General features: G+C 39.0%; 1 protein-coding gene across 1 annotated transcript; it reads right to left on the bottom strand.

Annotated features, from left to right (window-relative positions):
* Positions 1 to 9,082: 9,082 nt before the first annotated feature.
* On the bottom strand, positions 9,083 to 10,408 carry LOC144699993 (pentatricopeptide repeat-containing protein At5g66520-like). Its single transcript, XM_078571391.1, has one exon. It carries the CDS (start codon positions 10,406 to 10,408, stop codon positions 9,083 to 9,085), a length of 1,326 nt encoding a protein of 441 aa, XP_078427517.1.
* Between the last annotated feature and the right edge of the window lie 13,441 nt (positions 10,409 to 23,849).

The following is a 23,849-nucleotide window of genomic DNA, read 5'->3' on the forward strand; positions in this document are numbered from 1 at the left end:
CGTTAATCTTCAAATACATTTTAGTCTCAATTTCAAATTTTTATGGACCAAGAGAGGTAGGTAAAAAAACATGAGTTACATATATGCCCACAAAGGAATTGAATACCTAATAAAATCATGTTCATGTAATGTACTTAATTTCAATAGTTTTAAGTTTTATTTATTTATTTAGGTGATAGTTCTTTGTTGAATTTCCCTAATAGAAGTTTTGATCTATCCTACCTCGAATAATTTTTTGTTGTTTCATTTTTTTTCCCAAAAAAATGAAGAAACTCATTAAATTAAACAGGTCCATGATTTGTAAATACCAATTGATCCTTCATTAATTTCATAAAAAGGTAAAATAAAGAAGTTCTTGGGTTTTTAATGAAGATAAACCTTTAAAGGTATTTTAGTAAAGTGTGTTAATGTGTATTTTGATGAATGTTAGAAGTAATTCATACCTCAGTAAGGGTTGAGATCAAATCACAATAGGTGCTTGCTAAACAATCTGACTGATTGTACATGAAGATAAAGTAGCAGCCTAGTTATAATAAAAGGCTACTTAGTTTGATTATGGCTAAATCGTCAAATCATGAATTAGCACTTGTATTTTCTATGACATGAAGATAAATATATTTATGACATTGTTCAAATATTTTCATGAATTTTACTTCATTTTATTGGTTTAATAACGTGTTCAAGTTCCTAATTACTAGCTTTGATTATTTAAATCTTAATTTTCTGATGATTTAATGAAAATTAATTCCATTGGAGATATTACCATCAACGGAGATATCTTTATTAAAATGATGTGGTAAACATACCTAAAAGTTTTAGATTAGTTTTAAACTGAAATCCTTGGCATAACAACCATATTTTTCTCTGAACACATGAGAGGTTTTTTGAACTGGAAAAATAATAAATATCAAAATTTTGAACTTATGTCAAAATAGTGAATATAAAAATTTAAAATTTAAAGGATTACTATTTCACATTGTCTAATCATAATGAATACATATCACTGCTAGAATTTTAAAAAATTACCATTATTCCCCTTCATATTTCTATGTCTGTATATACAGTTTTGATCCCCAATTTCAAACTTCCTTTCTCCTTGCCCTTTGAAAGTTGCAGTTCAAACGCTAGCGAGATCTTTCAATCCTTGAAGAATTTTCAAGAAGTTTTTTGGCATTCCTTCAAGAGGATATTCTTTATTAACATCAAACCAGTTCATATAACTTGAAATCATGGTTTTTGGTGTCGGGTGACTCAAGATTCAAATGAAAGAAGGCTGGCCTTGTGAAATTCGCACGTCATTGACCTAGTGATAAGTTTGATATTTTTAACATAATGTTTACATCGATTTAGAGATTTTGTTCAACTTATGAATAGCTTCTAACATACATACAAATACTTGGAACTAGGAATCATATCTTTTGGTTGAGTTTTGAAAGATATACAGGGGTTTTAACTTGGACATGGAGGAATTGGATGGTCGACTAAGAGCATGGAAAGATTGATTCCTAGAGATTTATCTATTTTCTATTTTGAACATTTTTTGTGAAATAACAGTTGTTCATATTTGTGTTACAAAACATAAAAGGTAAAATTATCTCATTTGGTGGATGAATAAAATAGTTTAGTTTTAAACACCCGAAGTTAAACATGAATCAAGGAATTTCATCCAAATAGAAATGTGGAGGAGAAAAGGACTTGAGGTAAGAATAGGGAGGTATTGCAGCAGGGAAGTCATAATTACATCTATAAATTTTTATTTCTCAAAAAGTAAATTTCTGTTCTAAAAATATTCTTATTTAAATACATGAAATTAGGCCTTGTCTTGAATACTCTTTAAGGAGTTGTCATACCAAGTGTATTTGAGGATAAGCTATTGTTCCATAATATATTATTCTTGCTAGATCTTTGTGGCCAGTGTGGTTAAGGGTTTTGGGGGCCATAAGAAGAAGGAATTGGGTGCCAAGTTGAAGTAGGTAAAACAATGTTGTTTCATAGAAAATTTTGAGGGTCTTGGACGATAGAGCTTCATCGACTTTTTCATTTTTTGGTAGCCTTAATTAGCCCTATTTTTAAGTGATTTTCTTGGGGAGCATTCGCACAAATACATTTAGGAAACATAATCACCTGGGGACAGATACCCATTAAGCATCATTAAGGATTAGCCAAAACTAATTGTATCTCCCATTTCCTCTAACTCATGTCATAGGTAGAAAAATCATATGGTAATTAAAAGAAAACTAGAGAACCTAATTCAGGACCCCTATTAGGCTATTTCTTATCCACTTAAAGAAAAAATTATTATTACAATCCCTTAATAATATTATTCTCTTAATATCTCTGAATCTCGTTGTCTAACTTTTTACTTAATTATATTAATAAATTCCAATCTTTGAGAAAATAAAGTGAAAAAGATTGAAAATTTTAAATTAAAATAAGAAATTAATACCCCTAATCTTGCTGCATCAAAGTTTCATTGAATGTCTGGCAGATCCATCCAAGCATGTTCGACATATGATGCATTGATATCTGATTTTATGTCTCGATCAGTTGTGTAGGGTGGTAAGCGATGGGAAGGAGGGTGGGTAACGGGGTGGGAGCATTGATGATTACCAATAGGTTAATGAATAAATGTCGAGCGGTCTGGGTTTCAAAGATGGTGTGGCCTGTAACAGTGATGATTATGCAGGAGGTGATAATAAACATATATTTTATACATCATTTTGGATTAACAAGGAAAAATAAAAATTTCCCATTAAAAATTGATATTTTAATCTATTCAATCTTTTTGTTCATGCAACTAAACCCACTTGGTTCTGTTGAACCTTGGTTATTATACTTATTATTTTCTTAGAGTTTTAAATGCATAATTGAGGTAAATAAAAATATGAAATTATGGATGCAATTGAGAGATAAGCAGAAGACAAAAATATGAATCGTATCAACATAGGAGACCCAATATTCGAAAAGGAGGAAAGGCCAAACTTGACCTGATTTCGATACCATGTGAAAAGGAGACATGATTTGTGAAACTAAATCCATAATTCAAATATAGACTTTCATATTGGAAGATATATGAAAGCCTAGATCATTGATTTATTTTAAAATATAAAATCCCATTAATTGCCCAGAAATAGGTCCCATGCTGGAAAGACTAGGCCTCCACTATTTTTAACTTCTCTTCTCCCTCTTGGAATCCCATTCATGATTTTGTCCCAATGTAATGTGATGGATAAGATGTGACTATCAAGACAAATCATACCACCATGTTTTACTTATGTTCATTGAATTAAATATTGTATTAAATATTATTATAGTGTGACATTTATAATGAAGTCCATGAATATTTACACAGGCCTAGTGAATTATGATGAGATTATAATACAATGATCGCTAGTATTTAAACATGTATTCTAAATATTCCTTTTTGATTGATAGTTGAGATGGACATCGAATCATCTGGATATAATAGCACTATTTGATCCTATTTATACGGTAAATATGGTTGATCTTCTGGCTATTAGTGTGGCAATAGTAAGGACAGGTAGTGGGTGCTCTTTGGAGAAAGAATTTGCTAAATTGATCCTAAGAATTTTAAAATGGTATGAGACCTAAACGTCAGTTTGGTTGATTCATGCCATAGTTTTATAAATGATCCATTGACCTGAGACACCAATGACATCTTGTGAATGGACTATTATATTTTTTACTACGACTTATGAGTCTCTAACTGCTGTATATAAGTCATAACTCGGATGTAGGAAGAAGCCCATGGAGTTGCTTGAGGGGTCAAGATGTGATCATCCACCTTTGGTATACGAGAAGACTGACTCACGGAAGATGATGCATCTAAATACTTGGCCATGGTAGTGAAGTACGTGTTCTCCAATGATCCCCATTACACATCAGTACTAATCGAATGATGGATTAGGCTTTGACGGTCAACCATAACCTAAGTCATTTGGGAGTCTCATGAGGAAGAAGGATTAGACTTATATGGAAACTGATGATGGTAAAGGTTCTATGAGAGTTGAAAAGATACGTGGTATCATCTAAACTACGAGGGATAGGTTGGCACTTCACGAATTGGAAATTTCACCTATTCATTGGGTTGAATTGATCTTTAATTAATCCATATGTTATTATAGTCAGTTAATAAGGTTAGATAATACTTGTTATCACTCCACTCAAGTTATTACCTAGAATGATGCATAGACCTAGACGGTCACAAGTTTAAAATCATAGGGGCATTGTAAAATATATTTTTTACTTGATGGGTTTTTTGGAGGAAAATCATAACTAAAATATAAATAGGGGAAGGAGCACCCATTTTAGGTACCCAAGCCAACCAGATATAGGCGTGCCAAAACCAACCAACACCTTCTTTCTCCATTCCAAGCACTTCTCCACTCATCCAAAGAGATTGTGTTCATGGTGTCAAGATCTTCAAGACTTTCAAGAAGAGTTGGAGAAAAAGTGGACATCAAAGAGCAACATGACCGCGTGGATATTTCTAGAGGTCAGGCACATGAACGACATCAGTACAATCTCAAAGTGAGAAAGTCACGGGTGGAATAAGTTTCCCAGAAGGTACATATGATGTATTCATTTTTAAGATAAACTCTTAATCAATTACAGCTTCCATTCTATAGAAAAATTGTGTTTTGTCTACCATTGAACCAAGGCACCCGAACCCAGCTCAATGTTCTTGACCTTAGTGCATCAATGTTTCTTGCCACACTCTATCTTAAGGTTTCCAGATTGAGAGAGCAGAAATCCAAATCCTTTGATCCAAACATCATAACGGGTATGACAAACAGCTCCATACATCATTTTATATTTCTAAAATTTTAGTCTCATATTTACTGCTGGTAATCATCTAGGGAAGATAGCCCTAAATACACAAATTTCTAATGCTGATAACCATTGCTTGTCACATGCCATAACCTCTAACTTATGGTTGTGTTTTGCATGGGTGCCAACTACTGCTGGACACAGGTGATGGGTTGAATCAAACAACCTGCATCAAACACGTGGTTTTTATATTTCTTTTTTCTTATTTGTGCACTCTTGAAAAATTCCCAATAAATATAATAAAGTATTTTTTAAATAGAATAAAATGTTTTTATCATTCATAATAATTTTATATTTGACCCATTTTTATGATCTAATAAATTCTTATTAGATCATAAAAATCCAAAAGAATATAAAATATTTCTAACAATGAAAATATTTTTAACTAAATAATTATTTTTTCAGTATTTACTTTGTGCTGGGAAATAAGTCTTTATAGTTTTTTTATAAGTCAGACCCTCAAAATCACATTTATGGTCAGCATGGAGGACGTGATGAGACTGATGACGAGGGGTCAAGACCAATAGGTAAGCATGGTATTTTTGCGTAGTAGTCAGTCGTGTAGTTGTCTTGGATGGTTTGAATTTTCAAAACTGTACTTTCACAAAATGTCGAGGATTTTCTTGCAGTTCTGCCGTTCCATCCTCTCATTTATCTTTATCATCACTCTCCTATTTATTTCTCTTTTATCTCTCCATTGTCTCTTTCATTTTTTCTCTCTTTCTCATTTTTATCTCTATATCTTTCTTTGTCCTATCTCATCACTTTCTCACATCTCTCATCTATACGTGTCTCTCTCCTTTTTTCTCTCTTCTCACTTCTCACTCTAGTTTATCATATATTTTTTCTTTATATCTTTCTCTCTCTATCTCTCTGCTTTCAATCATCTCCCGCTTATCTCTCTTTCTGTTGCACTTTTAGCTGCCTTATCTCCCTCCCTTGCTGGTCGTCTCTCTCATTTTGTTCTGTATCTCTCTTTTTAATCATCTCCCTCTTATTTCTCTTTCTCTCACACACTTTTAGTGTCCGTGTCTTCCTTCTCTCTCCTTGCTCATTTCTTTCAGCTCTCTCTCTCTTTATCATATAAGGAATGGAAAAACCCTATATACTTCCTCCGAATTCAATCACTCCATCTGTGATTGAAATATCAAACCCTCTGGCCTCTCATTTGGGATAGAGTTTTTCACCCAGACCTTTCAACACCTATCTTGTAGAACCTAGAAAATATAATTGTACCTATTTTTTAGGATCATAGCTATTTTTTTGGGGGCCACTAATTCCATGCTTTGTGCCTACTCAAAGACTGTCTCCTCTTATTTTTTATCCCATTGGAGTTTCCATTGACAACTATTTAAATAAAGAGTCCCCCACTCTCTCCCTATTATATCTCTCTCACACTCTACTCTCTCTTTCTCTCACTCTTCATTAATACTAAGGATGTTTGTAAGGTTTGTCAATCTGTTTAGGTTTACTAAGTGGCAGACATGATCCCAGCATCTACACCAGTAGTGCAGCTAGTGTGAGGAGACCCAGGTACTTGCTGGCATGTGCCTTGTCAACATTGCGTACGGTGCTGAGGCACCATCTAGGTTTTATCCCTGTGTCTTGTCCCATGAACAGGCATCTCGGTTCTGATTTGTAAAATGATGTAACACAAAGAGCGCTGGTATCGGTCGGCTCGTGTTACAACACAGGGAGTTGGCGAGATAATATGTAATCAAGACTATGAATGCAGAGTATGATGAAAATTAATGAGAAATACGTCATAACTTCTGACTAAGATGACGACCAATTAAAGGATCAGAAATGGACTAGTCCATTTTCAGACTCCCAATGGCAAACGGATCAACTAGATTTCTGTGTAGCAAGGGACACGGTATGTCTAGAGGCGTCCACAACCTTCGCTTCTAGGAACCTAGTTTTTATCACAAGAAGAGTTCTACCACTCGAGAACATGTGGACTAGTCCTATTTTCATATGTTTCTCAGGCAGAGGAGCAATTCAAGACGGCACTGTAGAAAATAATGATATTGCAAAAGAAGGGGGAACAAAGTAACCTGGAAGGGTCAAAACCTGTGAAGTCCGCTGCGTAGGCAGCACTGTAGGCAGATGCACGAGGCGCTCGTAGCACACCGTTTGGTTCTGGCGTGCGAGGAGCATGCGGAGGGCGCATGGAGTGCACGGAGTAGCCCACTGGGCACTCAGAGAGCCGAGTGGCGCACGAGAACTAGACGGTTGACAGCCGGGTGCGTCTGCAGCCCTGATGGATGGGTGGCTACGGCCGTGGTTAGAGATCGGTGTGCGTGCGTGCTGAGTGATAGAATTCGGTGACTCTAACCGAATGAGGAAGAGGGATGTAGACAAAGATAGATGAAGAACAAGAACAGAATGGAATAGAAGAGAATGAGCCAATCGGCCGTGTGGTTCATGATATGGCGGGAGTCCTTAATAAACTATCCAGATGAACGTTTGGTGTCTTCCTTATTAATGACATTTAACTCATTGGCGGCGTCCACGACGTGTCGCCGTGGTCTGGCGAGATCTTCTGGTGGTTTGCATGGCTCGAGGTGGCGGTGGTAGACTGTGGTGACTTCAGCCGAGTCTTTCTAGAAGCTTCCTCTGACGTCGTCTGCTCCAGTTGTCTGGTGAGTGTGTCATCTTCCTTAACACTGGGCGCAGGTGAGCGGCACTAGGCCCTCTGCTAGGTCAAGACCGTGCAGGCGCTGGGACGTGTGCGATGCTGGGAACGCTGGGGCAAAAGAGGCCGAGCACGCGGGTGCTGAAGGGCTGGTGTCTCGGGCGCGTGGCTCCTAGCGGGGCCAGGTGGAAGACAAATTCAAGAACCCGGTTCTTCGCAGAGCAGAGGCGCTAACCAAGTGAGGTGACTCGAAGGATGGCGATGTAAAGTGGAAAGCAGCTGCAGACGACCAATAACAGAGATGTTCTTGGAGAATGGTCCCAAGAAAATCCAAGAAGCGGCTACTATGGCGATCAAGAAAGGATGCAACGGCGATGATGGCTTGGCAACGTGTGTCTCCCATGACCTACTCTTGGAAAACTGTAAAATATAACTCCCAAAGGTGAAGGGGGGGGATACCAGACGAATAAACTTATTTCAAATTCCAAATGAACTCCTAGGGCCTCTTTGGGCATGCCTCCCTCTGTATAGAGTAGGAAGGATGCCCAAGTCGGCCGAAATAGGGGAAATTGCCTCATGACAAAATATTTACCCTTAAATGTACAGCAAAGCATAAAAAATGAAATGACGGATGAAGCCCACAACACAATGGCCTATCCTATCTTTCAGAAATCAAGATACATGAAAAATGAAAACAATGATCACAACCAGTCTCTAGGCCTTGTACTTGAAGTCTGGGTAGGGGGTGTCGGCTTGAGGTTCCTCGCGAGGTTGTTGGTGACCCCTGACCCGGCTAGGGAGATGTTCGCACATCACAAGAGCAGCAATGCTACGCATGCTCTCAGCGGTGGTGGCAACCAACATTGCGCTGCATGCTCTGTGGGTTTGTGGACATGCCCACGTTCACGCCTCTAGTGGCGAATGCATTAGAACTCTCAACTGGCATGCACAGGGACTTCACGCACCCAGCGTGCAACATTGGGGTAGTGATGCCCATCATGGTCCTAGGCGACTACTTATGCAGACTTGATGTCGAGCTTTGCACAAAGCATTGACTGACCAGGGTTGGTCCTAACAAGGGGTATGTATGCATTACCTCATGCTTGTTACCATAGTCTCTGGATGTTGCACCTAGGGTGTCGGTTCTAGAGGAGGCATTGGAGGGCACCCGTTGCTAAATACCCTTTGCCTCCACTCATAAGCCGAACCCACTACTTCTAATCCTAATTTATTCATAGACTTCTGCGGTGCTGGTGAAGGCTGCTTGACTTGGTGATCAAGATCAAGGCTGACGCATTGCTAAACTGCGAAATCAGCTCTTGACAGTGTTCTCTTGAAAATGTCTCAGGTATTCTCATTGTATTCTGAATTCATTTACGTCTAAAGATGCTTCTGGAAAGTTATTCCAAGCAATCTAGATCAGGTTAGTTAATTTTCTTTCAGAGACTATATCTTTTCCCCCCCTCTACTCTCTAACCTTCGCACGACCCTTCTAGGACTTATTTCTCATCTCCATGGAGAAACCGAAGCAAAGACTATGATATTATCCTTATTTCATATAAGAACATGAGAAAACACCCCAATCATGGGATCTTAGAATGCCAGAGAGCTGAGAGCCGGAGATCGCTTCAAGGCACCCATCTTCGCCATCCTCGCAGCCACCATGTCAGCGACAACTCCATCTCCGGAGGCGCGGCAGGCACCGAGAATTGCGCCCCAGATGGCCGCGTCCGGCGCCATGGGCATCGACCCGGCAAGCTCCAGAGCTTCCGGGACATGGCCAGCGCGCGCATAGAGGTCCACCAAGCACCCAAAATGCTTCAAATTCGGCGCCATCTGGTGCAACCTGACCATCTCCGCGAACAGCGCAGCGCCTCGCACCACCGAACCGGCGTGCCGGCAAGCGGTCAGCAGACCCACGAAGGTCCCCTCGTCTGCCTTCACTCTCATCTTCTTCATCTCCTCGAAGGCAGCCATGGATCCCGCTGCCCCGCCATTAATCGCCAACCCATGGATCAAGCAGTTCCAAGACCCGACGCTCCTTCTGGGCATGGCGGTGAAGACGGCAGCCGCCGCCGCTAAGCCGCCGCTCCTCGCGTAAAGCTCCATTAAGCTCGTCCCCAGTGTGACGTTCAGCTCCAGACCCATCACCGTGATCAAGCCATGGACCATCTTCCCCAGGAAGACCTCCCCAAGCTTGGCGCAGATGGAGAGAACCGAGACCAGAGCCGAGTTGCAGAGCTCCATGTCATGAGCTTTTCTAGAGGAGAGGAGGAGGCCCAGAGCAAGGCGAAGGCGCCCATGGGCGGCGTACACACCCGCCATGACTGCCCAAGAGACTTGGGTCTTCTGGAGCATTTCATTGAACAGTTTGCGAGCTTGGACCGGGTCGGCGGCGTAGCTCTGGAGCAAGGCAGTGGCGGCGAAGGGGCAGATAGCGAGGCCGTTCTTGGAGAGCTGGGCATGGAGTTGAAGGGCGAAGGGGGAGGCGGGGCAGGCGCGGAGGAGGAAGCAGAAGGTGTAGCCGTTGGGGCGAAGGCCGCGGTGGAGAAGTTGACGGAAGAGGAGGAAGGAATGGAGAGGGGGGGAGGCTTGGGCCTGGGCCTCGAGGAGGAGGTTGAAGGAGACGATGTCTGGGCGGGGGATTTGGGGGAGGAGGAGCCCGGCGAGGGGGAGATCTGGTGGGTGGAGCCGGTGCAGGAGGAATTTGAGGAGGCGGCTAGCGGCGAAGGCGTCGAGGAGCGCGCCGGAGACGATGAATTGGGCGTGGATTTGGCGGAAGCTGGTCTGGTTCGGCGGGCACTGGTCGAGCTGCCGAAGGAGATTGTGGGTCTCGCTCGGAGGAGATCTGTCGCTGGAGAGTGGTCGCTTGCGGAGGAGGACGATGAGCTTCGGTCTCTGCCGCGTCGCGCAGATCATGCTACGTGAACCATCTGCATGAGGGTGTACTGAGAGGTTATTTATATGTTTTACTGCTTCTTCTGTCTGATGTGTTTTCTAGTGTACCATCCAAAATTTGAAGAAGTTTTGTCAATGCCCAAGGTTTTCTGCAAAAAAACATTACATCACTTATTTAAACATTACAACTTCAGACTGTTCTGACTGATAGACGACACTAATATGTAAGTAGCATAGGTATCTCTACCATGAATTGATATGGGAGCCAATTGGAATTTGTTACTACCCACAAATTCTCAATTACTCAAAAAGATAAAAATATATATAAATTGAAATCTAAACAAACCATGATAGTCGAAATATAAGCCGAGACCAGGTTGGGTTAGTAAAATCAACTTCCCCTTTAGTAGAGGCGAGTGAGAGTGGATTGGGGTTTGAACTAGAAAATGTGATATTGTTTCATTGGATTTATTTTGAATTGGATGATAAAAAACAAGAAAGCAACATGCATCTGAATCGTCATTGACTTTTTATCATGGAGATGAATCTTCATTGAGTATTTCATTATTTTGTAACTTCTATTGTGTTTTTTATATGATGAACTAGGAAGTAGGCATTGATCTTCTTAACATTCCTTTCTCTTGAAGTGGACAAGGGAGTGTATATTATAGCAATCACGGGGCCAACGAGCATGACTTCATGTGCATATAGGTCAGTGTATTGGAAGCAAGCTACTTTCACCGTATTCTGAAGTTATATGCACTTTACTGATCAAAGGCTTCATGGCATATTGGCACAGTGACCTCTGTTTTTTTGAAAATTAAATTTCCAGACTGATGATTCAAATTCCCTTTGGAATTTTTGCAGCTGTTTCAAGAACTCATGGTATGAAACATTAAATATGTTAATTATTTTTCATACCTAGCTGTTAATTTCTCTAAAAATCAGCACCTTCCCAACTAAATACTAACATGCCCTATAAGCCTCAATCCAAAATCTTACGTATGTTTTTGCACATAGTCAGATAATAGCACATACCCAATAGATGTAGTTGTCCTCGTTAAGTCATGACTATTTGTTAACCTCTACTAAGAGGTGATGGGAGCTGAAATTGCATCCTCTTCCATCTGTGAGCCTGTCCGCAATGTACAATGCTTAGCACTATCAATTCTCCAAAAAATCAACTCAAGATTTCAGATAGTATTCCCCCAACCAATGCTCTTGATAACAATCCTGCCACAAATTTCTAAAATGCAACACCATCAATGTAATGAGAGGTTTCAAAAAAGATTATTTGCCCACATGTGCTATTAATGGAACTTATCCTTATTTCTACCATGGGGACCAGGATGGAATATAGTGTATTGTTTATGGGTCTTCATTTGAGAAACAAAGAAAAACACGTCTATTTGAGGGACTTCCATGTGTGTTTCTAATGTGATTTCCCATTGCAGGACACAACTTACCCAAGAAGAATTAAGTCTTAAGAGGGCATTTGGTGTGATATTTTGGTGCATCATTCTGAGTCAACCTGATGTAATATTCATTACTTCCTTCTAAAGGGAGACCAAATCTATTCTCCAAACATAGATTGTTCTCTTGAAACTCTGCCACTGTGGTGGACTGAGTATGGAAGTGATGATCTAAGTTGTAGCCCTTGTCCTTTTGAAGTGATATTTAATTCAGCCCTTGTTATTGATAACTTACAATCTATAATGTTAAATTGATAAATATTACATACATATATGTGTTCTACTATAACATTTGCATGTTATCATAATTAAATGGACACAAATGGCTTGCACTATAGTTCTACTACCACATTTTTTTTTAATTTTTTAGTATTTTTTACATGACATTTGACCTTAGTGCATGGAAGATTTATTTTTGCAGGGCATTAAATTCTTGGCCACATGCTTTTACTATTTTTTCTGGAATTTGTCCATATTTTTTATTATTTTCTGACCATTATAGAGCCAAGAAATAATTTCTAGAATTTATAAAATAATATTTCATTTTACTTGGCATTTTAAAAAGGGATTTCCTTTAAATCACGTGGCATCCATGTCATTTGCCCAAAATTTGGGCGAATGATTGGATGCGTCAAATAAGCATTTCATTGGCTTATTATGGCATCGCAATGCGCGATGCCATAATGAGCAAATCATTGTCTCGGTTTTTACCTTGCGCGTGCAGTTTGAGAGAAGAAGGTATATTTTTTCCTTCCCTTTTGAAAATTTTCATGCATTAAATGTACGCGGAGAATTGATAGCCGCGTGCAATAAATGCCCCCGGTGAATAGATACTCCATGTTCAATTATTAAAGCACTACGCTTACCAGTCTTTATTTTTTGTTTAAACGAGAAGCTTACGTGGTGACGTGGCACTGTCCCAGCCGCTAAAAAGATATAACTTCTCTTTCTTATTAACAGTAATGATTTTTCTGTTTTATTTGCACAAAGATGTGGCAGTGTGTAATCCAAGGGCGTTGAAAACAAGAAAATAGCATCAGCAAATCAGACAATGGAATTTTTTACTTGCGTGGAGGAGAAATAAAAAGATCCAATGGCTAGGAGTAATTACTTGTAAAATAGCAATATCTAAAGATCTAGCCGTCCGATTACACCCAAATTTTGAGGGTAGGTTTGTGTTTTCCCCCTCTACAATCTATACGGTTGGATTTTTATGTAGAGGTCGGGAAGAATGGAAACCCACCAAAGAAGCTCTCCCCAAGTTGTTTGGCCAGAAAGAACACAGGATTTGCTTCTGAAGTCGACAGATCTTGCTTCAAAAATCAAAGTTGTAAGTTTGTTCTTCACTATTGGAACTTCGTCTTGAATTATTTCAAAACGTCAAGGCATGGGCGAAATGTACATGCCATTGGAGATGATTTTAATGGTGATTAGCATTGCAATTTGAATTTGAATTAGCATAGTATTACATTAGAGAAAGATGTGACTTTTAATTATTCGTTCTACATTACTTTTCATCTCAATTTGCATCTTAGATCCCTTGATGAGAGTCAAATTTCATCTATAATTGATTTTCCCCCAAATCTTTCCACTTTCTTTCTCTAGGTTAGGTCGCCTATTTTCTCTCTATAGATATTAAAGTTGATTAATGGAAAATTCAATTCAACATCTAAAATACCTAAATCCAAAAATTCGTCCATGTTCAAGCACAATTTCAAAATCCCTTTCTTTCTTATTAATTCCCAATTTTAATACATAAAAACTTGTTTCGATAAATCATCTTGATTTGAATCTTGGTAATCCGAATTACTCTGACACAAGAATCCAAATTATCGTATCTAGAGTGTTTTGATCGAAATATTAAGATCACTGTTAAGCTTTGACTTACTTTTCAATAATTACAAAACAAAAATTAAACACAATCAAGGCCCATTAAATGCAAAAATTAATTCATTGAAATTAGGATAAAAATTCTTGAGAAGTGCCTCCCTGTGGTTCGACCCCTTACTCATCCTAAGCTTTCTATATTGTGAAAAAGGGAATTCTTGCCGTTTGGTAAATATTTAATGGTACGTTCCATTGCACTTTATTAATCAAAAGATGGCATAACATTTTGACTTGGGACTAGCACGAGTCTTTAAACTAGAAATCAGAACTTTCCTGGTCCATCAAAATTGTAGCCCTGTTAACGATCAGACTTGTGGCCTTAAGGTATGAGATTATTTAGAATTCCAGTCACTTGAATTTTCATTTTCAAACTCTTTAAATAATATATTTTCAAATATTTCATCATTGGCTCTTTTATGTATCTTCCTTAACAAAATAGGGAGTTAAAGGGTATAACTGTTTTATGGGTTATTCCAGTAGTGGAGATGAGGAAATTTTTTCCATCATAATCAATAGCTTTTGATATAATCATTATAAATATTTTACTAGAAAGTCAAGTTTCCAATGTGAAGCATGACCCATTTGTTCCCTGATGGCCATGAAGAAAATATTTGTTCACGAAGAAAATAGTATTGGACATATTTTGCAGGCATAGTATTGTTGGGAATTTTGGAGCCTCAACTGACATGATCTGATCTCAATTACATGGTAGAGTATCCAATCAAAGATGGATGTGAAAACTGAAATGTTGAACAACCAAAATTTTCACCTTTACACAAAAATCACTTGTGATTTCTCAATTCCTCAGATGAGCAAATTTAAGTAGATCATATATATCAATGCAATCTTCAGAGAGTTGGATATCCTCTTCTTTCTGTAAACTATGCTGTGAGAAATATGATTTTCTCTCTATCTAATTCATATCAGAAACAATACTCAAGGAAACAGAAGGGAATAAAGAGGGATGACACTCAAGCTAAATTGCTTGGGTATCAAATGAGGGTGACCCCTATATATATTTTTTGGAAAATTTGTTAAAGTCCTAGAAAAGTTTCGAAAAATTCTTCATCCTCAAGAAAAACTAATAGAAATATGCGAACTAAGAGTATATCTACAAATGTCCAAAAAATTTTAGTGTGACCCTCTTGGCCCATGTACTATTCTGGTTAATAACTTGCAATGTCCCAATAAACTTTAGTTTAATTATAAACCATATATATCCCATAAATTTTAGTTGATCAATGATTCAGTTTGTTCAAATGATTGGTTAAGTTTCTCATGCATGGGGTGTCAATCTACCCCTCGTGCCTCAGAATATACAAAGGCGTATGTCAACCCTCTCATGAAACCTTTACCGCCATCGGGTACCATGTATGTATTATCCTTCATCTGCAAGAGATTCCTGAATGACTTGGGGTATGGTTAATTGCACTATAATCAGTCAAAATGATTATTACTATTACATGGGCGAATCATCAGAGAACACCTTTGATGCTATTATTGTTTTATAACTATTGTAAATACTCATTTAGGGTGGGAAACATACTAACTATTTTTTTGTTGAAGAAGAACATAAATAATCCTATTTCTAATGGACAATAGAAGAATTCTATCCTTGTATTCTGCTTCTGATCATACTTATGTGATATTATTGATATATCTATGTGATCATATTGATCATATTTATGTGGTCGTATTTTCTCGTGTGATCATATTGATGCTATCAAAGTTACAATATTTATGTGAAAAAATGGAGGAACATGAGATATATCCATTTTGGAAATAGTAAGAGAAGTTCAAGAAGTGAAAATATTCTTCGACACTTTTTAGAAAAAATATTCAGCTCATCTTTATTTTTAGTATTATGTTTTAGTAAAGAATTTGCCTGGACTATATGCCTGTATTTCAGGATGACCATATCTTTCTTCACTTATCGAGAGTCATACTATTCATGTTGATGATCATCAGGTTCAGAACCCCCATAATTAAATTTTGAAATTTAAAAAATTGGACTTTGGTTATCATTATAGCACATATAAGAAAATGTGAAGTTCTATGAGTTTTCTCTTCCATCCCCTGGTCATGCCTTTGGGAGATTTCGTACTACTTACTCAATCTTTGAATTTTTAATTTATTTGAGAATGAGCATAGAAAATCCCATAAAATACAGTATTTATTATACCCATTTTTATTTCAAAATAGAATGTTTCAGAATTCCTACATCCCTTAGATACAGACAACAATAAACTGACCAACTAGTTTAAGATTTTTAAATCAATTTACCTTTTCCCCAAAAACTATTGATATCAATGTTCATAATTAATAAATTACATTTATCCTTGGTACCCTCTTAATGATCATACAAATTATTTTTTGTACAATTTTCAAAACATATTTTAATCTAAAGCTAAAATTTTGAATACCTGATCTCTCATGGTTCAATGCTTACTTTCAATGTGAGTAAATAAGTTCTTATCAATTTTTATATGTATTGTGACTTGTATTTTATGAAATAAGTTGTAACATTTTCCACAGGAAGATTCTACGGGGATGGTTGGTTGCATTGGGAAGACCTGGATTGTGGAGTTTGTTCCACAAATCATGCCTCTTCTTGACATGGTTGGTTGTCTTCTCTTTTATAAAATTGTATATATTATTTTATTGAAAAAATCATGCATTTTGGTGAAACTTGAAGAAAAAGATACACTCTTTTAAATTAAACATAGTGGGGTTAGTCTCCTAAACCTTTAAATTCAAGAAAGTAGGACATATTAGAAAATATTTATTTTTCCAATTAAATCATGAATAATGTATATGATACTTGTATGACTAGGAATAAATGATTAAATAAGTTATAATCATGCATAATTAACCCTGTAAATTTAATCATATCCTGATTAATAAATTGTTAAAATCTCTAATGTATCCAATAACTCATAAACATTTTCCTTATTGAATAAAAGGTAAATAAAGTTCAAATCCACCTCGAAGAGGTATTCAACATCGAGTTTAAATTATATTTTTGATAAATTTTTGATAAATTCAATTATATGTAAAAAACAATGAAAATATTTTTTTAAAAGTTTCAACTTTTTACGGAAACATTTATTTTATTTAAATTAATTTATGGTTATTATCTAGAACTTATGGGAGTTTCTTATATTTAAAAATGGAGCTAACTAAATTAACTTCTACATGAGCTCTTTCTAGGGTAGGGTAGGAATGGTATGGTGGTTGAAAGTGTTAGGGATAACTGTTGCATAATTTGTGTAAGAGGAATGCCATTGGTGGTGGTAGCATGTAGAATATTTTAGATGCAACTTTGACAACAGCTAGAATTTTTGGATGTGGTTGGTTGTACTGGAATGCTTATATCTAGGCTATCTATGAAGTGATGTCATCACAAAAGGGATGAGAAAATAAGGATAAAAACTGTGGAAGGCCACGTGAACCTCTCACTTGACTTTGCTTTTATTCACAATCCTTGTTCAGCCTTTTAGAATATCTGAATCTGTCACCTTTGTTATCCAATAATGGACCTAAGGAGTCTTCTAAAGCTGAATCATCTTCTCCAACAATAGGAGTGAACAAATATGATACTATGAGGGGGAGAATTAGTTGAAATATGGGAATCCATCTCCAAGTTTGTTTTCATCTACTTTAGAGGCCCGTCATTACTTCATCTGAAGCCCTGATCCACATCCTCTTATCATTTCAGGCTATGAGAAATTATTGGTTCCAAAATTTGAGAGTCCCTCATAAATAAGACCTTTTGACATCGTCTTGAGCTTTTATCTATGGGTTTTTTTGCTCCATTTTGATCCATATTAAATTATTTTAATTTATCAAATTCTACATCTTAATTAAACTTAAATAAAAATATAATAATTTACCCAAGTTGCATAAATTATTAAATTCAGAAAAATTAGGACTCAGAAGCTATTTTTTTATTCTTCTATGTCAACCTTTAATGATGGATATACATAAATTGATAGATATTAAAGTCAATCTCGCATATATGCCATGTTGTGCTTCACTCAAACAAATGTTGATTCATTCTTATTAACTTCTGATATTTATAATGAATTCTTTGAATATATGTTTTTTTTGCAAAATATGATGATCTCATAATATAGAGATTTAAGCACACCTATTAAATATTCATATTCAGAAGATACTCGATATGGACATTAAAAAATCCAGAAAGAATATCTGACGTATTACACACGTCCATCCGCCGGCTGGAGTTAAGTCTCCACATTGGTCTTACCGATAGGTAAGAGCCCATGCCTAGTTATTACCCAAACCCTAGTCTTTTTGTTCTTTAAATAGGATAAGAACGCATGAAGGATGGGGTGAAAAGTATTTTGGAACATTATTTCTTCCCTCTCTTCTCTTCTCTCTCTTATGATTCTCTGCTCCTCTCCATCCTAGCGACTCTGCCCCTTTCGTGCTCTTTCACTGTTGCAGCCACCTCCGTTTGCTGAAGCTGCCAGGAGTATCCAGGTAACTCTCTTCTCTTCTAGTGTGAGAGCCCTACGCCTGTTATCTCCAGCCATAGTATGATTGTGCTTTGATCGGGTATTTTCAACACGTCGATGTGTTTTCTTTGTACGTCTACATACTGATCAAGTGCTCTCATGCATGTATGTCATCTCTGTACCTTGTTAGCATTTCCATTCTCAACCTTATAATGCGACGGACGTGAGTTTCATTCGTCTTTAGATCAGAGTTTATGGAATGTGTTTACAGGCTGTGTTAGTGCCAGACTTTCAAAAATGAACTGCCCTCAGTTGATGTCAAGTGGTATCAGAGCAAATGATGTCACACAGAAAATGTAATGAGTGGGGGAGCCGACCGTTGCTCACATTACGGTGTGGCACACCATATCAGCCATTGGAGTTGTCAAGCAACCCAATGCCATCTACAGCCACCGAAGAAGATATACCACCATGGGCTTGTACATTGCAACGAGTTATGACAGGACTATGACATATGGGTTACCTGTGTTAGAAGAACATCGGCCGACATCAGCCCAACAGTCAGAATACGACGAAGACAAAAACCTTCCTCCGCACGCTAGACCGCGGATGTTTGCTCATTGAGATCAACCACCATAGATAGCTGAAGATGGTGGATTAGACTGTCAAAGCGTCAAAGTGGACATTCCAACGTTTGATGGCGAACAAGGTCCCGAAGAATATTATGATTAGGAAGAGGCCATGGATGCTTATTTTGGGTGCGTGGAATTGTTCGAGGCCGCAAGCTGAAGCTGCTAAATATTAAATTATGGGAACCAGCCAAAGTCTTTTGGAAGAATCTATTGGAGGTAATGGCTTGATGACGAGATCAACCTATTGTTACGTGGGAAGCTGCCAAGATGAAACTAAGAGAAAAGTATGTTACTGAAGGATATCATTAGTGTATTGTGGACAGATGGCAGCAAATTTCACTAGGTAATCAGAACTCTTGAGATTATATTAAAAAATTAAAAGCTCTAATGTTAATCTGTAGACTTAACGAAGACCCAACATTGACGATGTCACGCTTTTGGATGGGGCTAAAAACTCCTATTGGAAGAGAACGTGGACTCATACGAGCAAGGACCTTAGAGGAAGCTTATCGCACGACACTGGAATATGATGAGTTCTTGGTAGAACAACTGCTTGGGCCTGTGACGGGGACTCAAGTGGTCGAAGGCGACGGCCACACCCATGCATGTATCAGGCTCCCGATGGTTCGTCTCCATTTACCAAAGGTGTTCTTGATAGTACTCTCGAGAATCAAGCAGGCAAAGCTCGAGATAAGGTGGCTGCATCAGGTGTGAGACCATCATCCGTAGTCTCTCCTGCCATTCTGCCTCGTGAAACCAGATGGTTATTAGAAGTGCCACCCGGTCTGTGAGTACCCCCACTGACATTGAGTGGACAATGTTTCTCTTGTGGGGGATATGGTCATTTTGCAGGAAGATGCCCCAACAGAACCTTAGTCATTACCCAATAAGAGGCATTGGAAGTAGTAACCGAGGAACATCCTCTCATAATAGCAAAAGATATGGAGGAAGAAGAATACGAGTTGGATCCCAACTTTATTGGCCTTGATGAAAAAGTAGAAGACCTCCATTTACTGCAACGACTGTACCATCAAACGCAGATTGTTGACCCTGTACGTACCTCTATATTAAGCACTTATGTCTGCGTAGGAGATCAACATTACAAGGTTATTATCAACAACAGAAACAATGTTAATGCCATCTCCCAGGAAGTTGTCCTGAAAATGCAATTGTCCCTTCAGAAGCATCTGTCTCCGAACCAAGTGCCATGGGTAAATTCTCAATCTATACACGTGACTCACTGATGTTTATTCAACTTATAGATTTGATCACATCAAGATGATGTTTGGATGGATGTCCTACCCATGAAAGTCATCAGCATGCTCCTCGGCCAGCCTTGGATATATGATACATATGCTTGCTTTCATGGAAGAAGTAACAAATGCAAATTCCTACATGCAAACAAAAGAGTGGTAATTAAGCCTTTTCGACCTCGATCCAAGGCAGACACTAGACCCTAGTCATCGGCCTACAACTACAAGTTATGCCTCTGCAAATTATACTCCAAGAAGTTCGTACTAAGGCAGTTCCTTTGTTTTTAGTACTGAGGAAGTTTGTACTGACTACGATCAAAACAAACTCTACCCTCTATGGACCACAGGACTAAAAACTTTTGGGTGAGTTCCCTGATATTTTTTATAAGATTTGATGCTTCAACCCTCCCACCCCCAAGGGATGTGCAACATATCATCTATTTTCACCTAGAATCCACGCTACCTAATATGCCCCATTACCGCTTAGCACTGGTTGAACATTTACAAGACCTTTTTGATCAGGGCTTCATTGGAGAAAGCCTTAGTCCGTGTGCCATACCAGCCTTATTGGTCCCCAAGAAGGATGGATCCTGGAGGATGTGTATTGACTATCGAGCAGTTAATAAAATTTCACACCCAACGCTTTCATGAGGATTATGACACATACTTTTGAGGAGAAGTTGGGATAGTGTGTGGTTGTTTATTTCAACGACATCCTCATCTATAGTCCAACTGTCAACGAGCATCTTCAGCATCTCCGGATTGTTTGCCGCATCCTACGTTCGCACCTATTTATGGCTAACCTAAATAAGTGAAGTTTCTTTCAAGATCGAGTGCTCTTCTTGGGATTCATCATTTTGACAGAAGGAATCGATGTTGACCCTAAAAAGGTACACATCATCGTTAATTGGCCCATTCCTATTAACATTCATGATGTGCGTAGCTTTCATGGGTTATCCATGTTCTACCGTCGGCTCATAAAAAACTTCAGCACCATCATGACACCCATCACCAACTGTCTCTGCAAAGGAGAGTTCTCCTGGAATGCACGGGCTTAGGCCACTTTTGAGAAAATTAAAACTATGGCTAGTACTCCTATTTTAAGACTCCCATATTTTGATGTACTCTTTGAGGTTGCATGTGATGCCTCAGGCAATAGGCTAGGAGAACTCTCCTTTTCGAAGACAGTTGGTGATGGCCGTCCTCAGTCAAGGGGGACACCCATTCGCCTTCCACAGCAAAAAGCTTAATGAATCCTGACAAAAATATTCCACCTATGAAAAGGGGCTCTAAGCAGTGGTGCAAGTCTTGAAGCATTGGCAACATTATCTCCTCTTGTGAGAGTTTGCATTATTCTGTGATCATGAGGCCCTGAAATATCTCCACACTCAACGACATCTCCACCCAAAGCATGCTAAATGGGTGGAATACCTTCAGTCCTTTTAGTTGTGCCTAAAACACAAGCAGGGGCTAGACAACCAAGTTGTAGATGCCCTCAACCGTCATCGGCATTTATTATCCGCTGTCTCCACCTAGCTTATGGGATTTGATGGTATCCCTACTCTATATCACGAGAGTCCAGATTTTTCAAACATTTATGCAGATCTCACCTCGACACCGATACAAACTATTGACCCATTTTGTGTTACTAACGGTTTCCTCTTCAAGAATCACTGTTTATGTATCCCGAGTACATCAATGAGGGAATTTATCATTTGGGAGGTATATCAAGGGGGCCTCTCGGGACACGTCGGGAAAACCAAGACTTAAGAAGCTATTCAGGAGAGGTTCTATTGGCCCGAAAGGGGGTGACATGCCAACAAAACTCTTGAGAGATGTCATACATTTGTTGAAGGCAAATCCGTCAGAACTAACCAAGGTCTGTACCAACCCCTGCCAATGCCCGCGCATCCGTGGGAGGACGTCAGCATGGACTTTACCCTAGGGCTTCCTCTAACAACCAAAAAGTAGATCGGTTCTCATATACAGGTTTTCTATTTGCATGGTAGTAGACTGGTTTTCAAAAATTGTTCATTTTCAGGATGGTCATAAAACTTCCAATACTGCTAATATAACTAGACTATTATTTCTTGAAATTGTCCAGCTCCATGGGGCCCTAAGACAATCATCTCGGATTGGGACCCAAGATTTATGAGTTATCTTTGGAAAACTTTATGGTATCGTATGGGCACTAAATTTTACATTTCATCAGCCTTTCACCCCCAGACTAACGGACAAACCGAGGTTGTTAATCGAAGCTTGAGAAATTTATTACGCTGCCTCGTTAGTGATGCTTCTATTCCTTGGGGATTCGTTGTTACCTCATGCATAATTTTCTTTCAATAGGACCAGGACTAGATCCACTCGCAAGAGTCCATTCCTGATAGTGTATGGTCATAATCCTATTGACTTACCCCCTCTTTAAAGACTTGGCAGGTCATCTTTTACTGCAGAATCGTTAGCGGCAAGCATCCACTCCCTATATAATGAGGATGCCCGCACAAATTTCTATGTCTAATCAAATGTACAAGACCCTCGCTGACACCCATCGTCGTCTCATGAAATTCCAAGAAGGGGATCGAGTTATGATCCGTACGCAAACAGCTCGACTTACCTTGACTCACAGCAAATTACAGAAATATGGGACCATTCAGAATTATCAAGAAATTGGGTCCTAACGCTTACGTCCTAGATATATCCTCACAGTGGAATATTAGCTCTACCTTCAACGTCTCAGACCTTACCCCTTATGACGGTGAGCTAATGATTCCCCTAGGCCCGATGAATCAAGGCCCTCTCCTACACCCCACACAGGCGTTCATTGATCCGCCGAAGACCCTAGTGGCAACAACTCATCAATCGGAGAAGATTTTAACTACCAGACCACAATCTGAGGAACGATCGTCCATTGACATGCTGGTTTAGTGGTATGGTCTACTCCCCACCAAAGCCTCCTGGATTTCACTAACGGATGTTTTAACGCTCATCCCACACTTATGGGGAGAATATTTTGCAGGTACCCTAGAGCACCCAACCACACCCATGGTCATGACTCCTCAATCACCGATACCACACAGTCACCCCGAGCAAGGAGAAGATCAACCTCAGCGTAGTCAACGTCTTCTACGTCGTAGTGTCCGTTTGCTCCTTCACTGACTGGCCTACCATCACCCAAATGATGACATTCTTCTTATCAGTTCAGATTCAGATTCCGACAGCCCGACTTCTCAACTGGCCATGCCACTCCCTCAACCGGTCATCCAGCCTCCTACGTGGATGCCTCACCAACAAGCACTAATTGATGAAAGTGAGATGATCCTCACAGTATGCGTCTCTGCTGCTCAGCCATTATGTGATGAACATGTCATCTACAATGCTCCAACGACGCCCCCACCCTCCACTACAGGTGGCGGTAACAGTTGGCTTGTGGAATAACTGAATAATAGGGATCGGTGGACCAACTGCATTGAAGGTACCACTCGCTTCAGTGGAGTAAAATCTTCTGAACTCCGTGGGAGTTGACGTATTACGCACGTCGGTCCGGCTGCTGGAGTTAAGTCTCCACATTGGCCTTATTACCCAAACCCTAGTCTTTTTGTTCTTTAAATAGGATAAGAACGCATGAAGGATGGGGTGAAAAGTATTTTGGAACATTCTTTCTTCCCCCTCTTCCCTTCTCTCTCTTATGATTCTCTGCTCCTCTCCATCCTAGCGACTCTGCTCCTTCCGTGCTTTTT

Source organism: Wolffia australiana, chromosome 1, assembly GCF_029677425.1.
Source record: "Wolffia australiana isolate 7733 chromosome 1, ASM2967742v1".
Lineage (NCBI taxonomy): Eukaryota > Viridiplantae > Streptophyta > Magnoliopsida > Alismatales > Araceae > Wolffia > Wolffia australiana.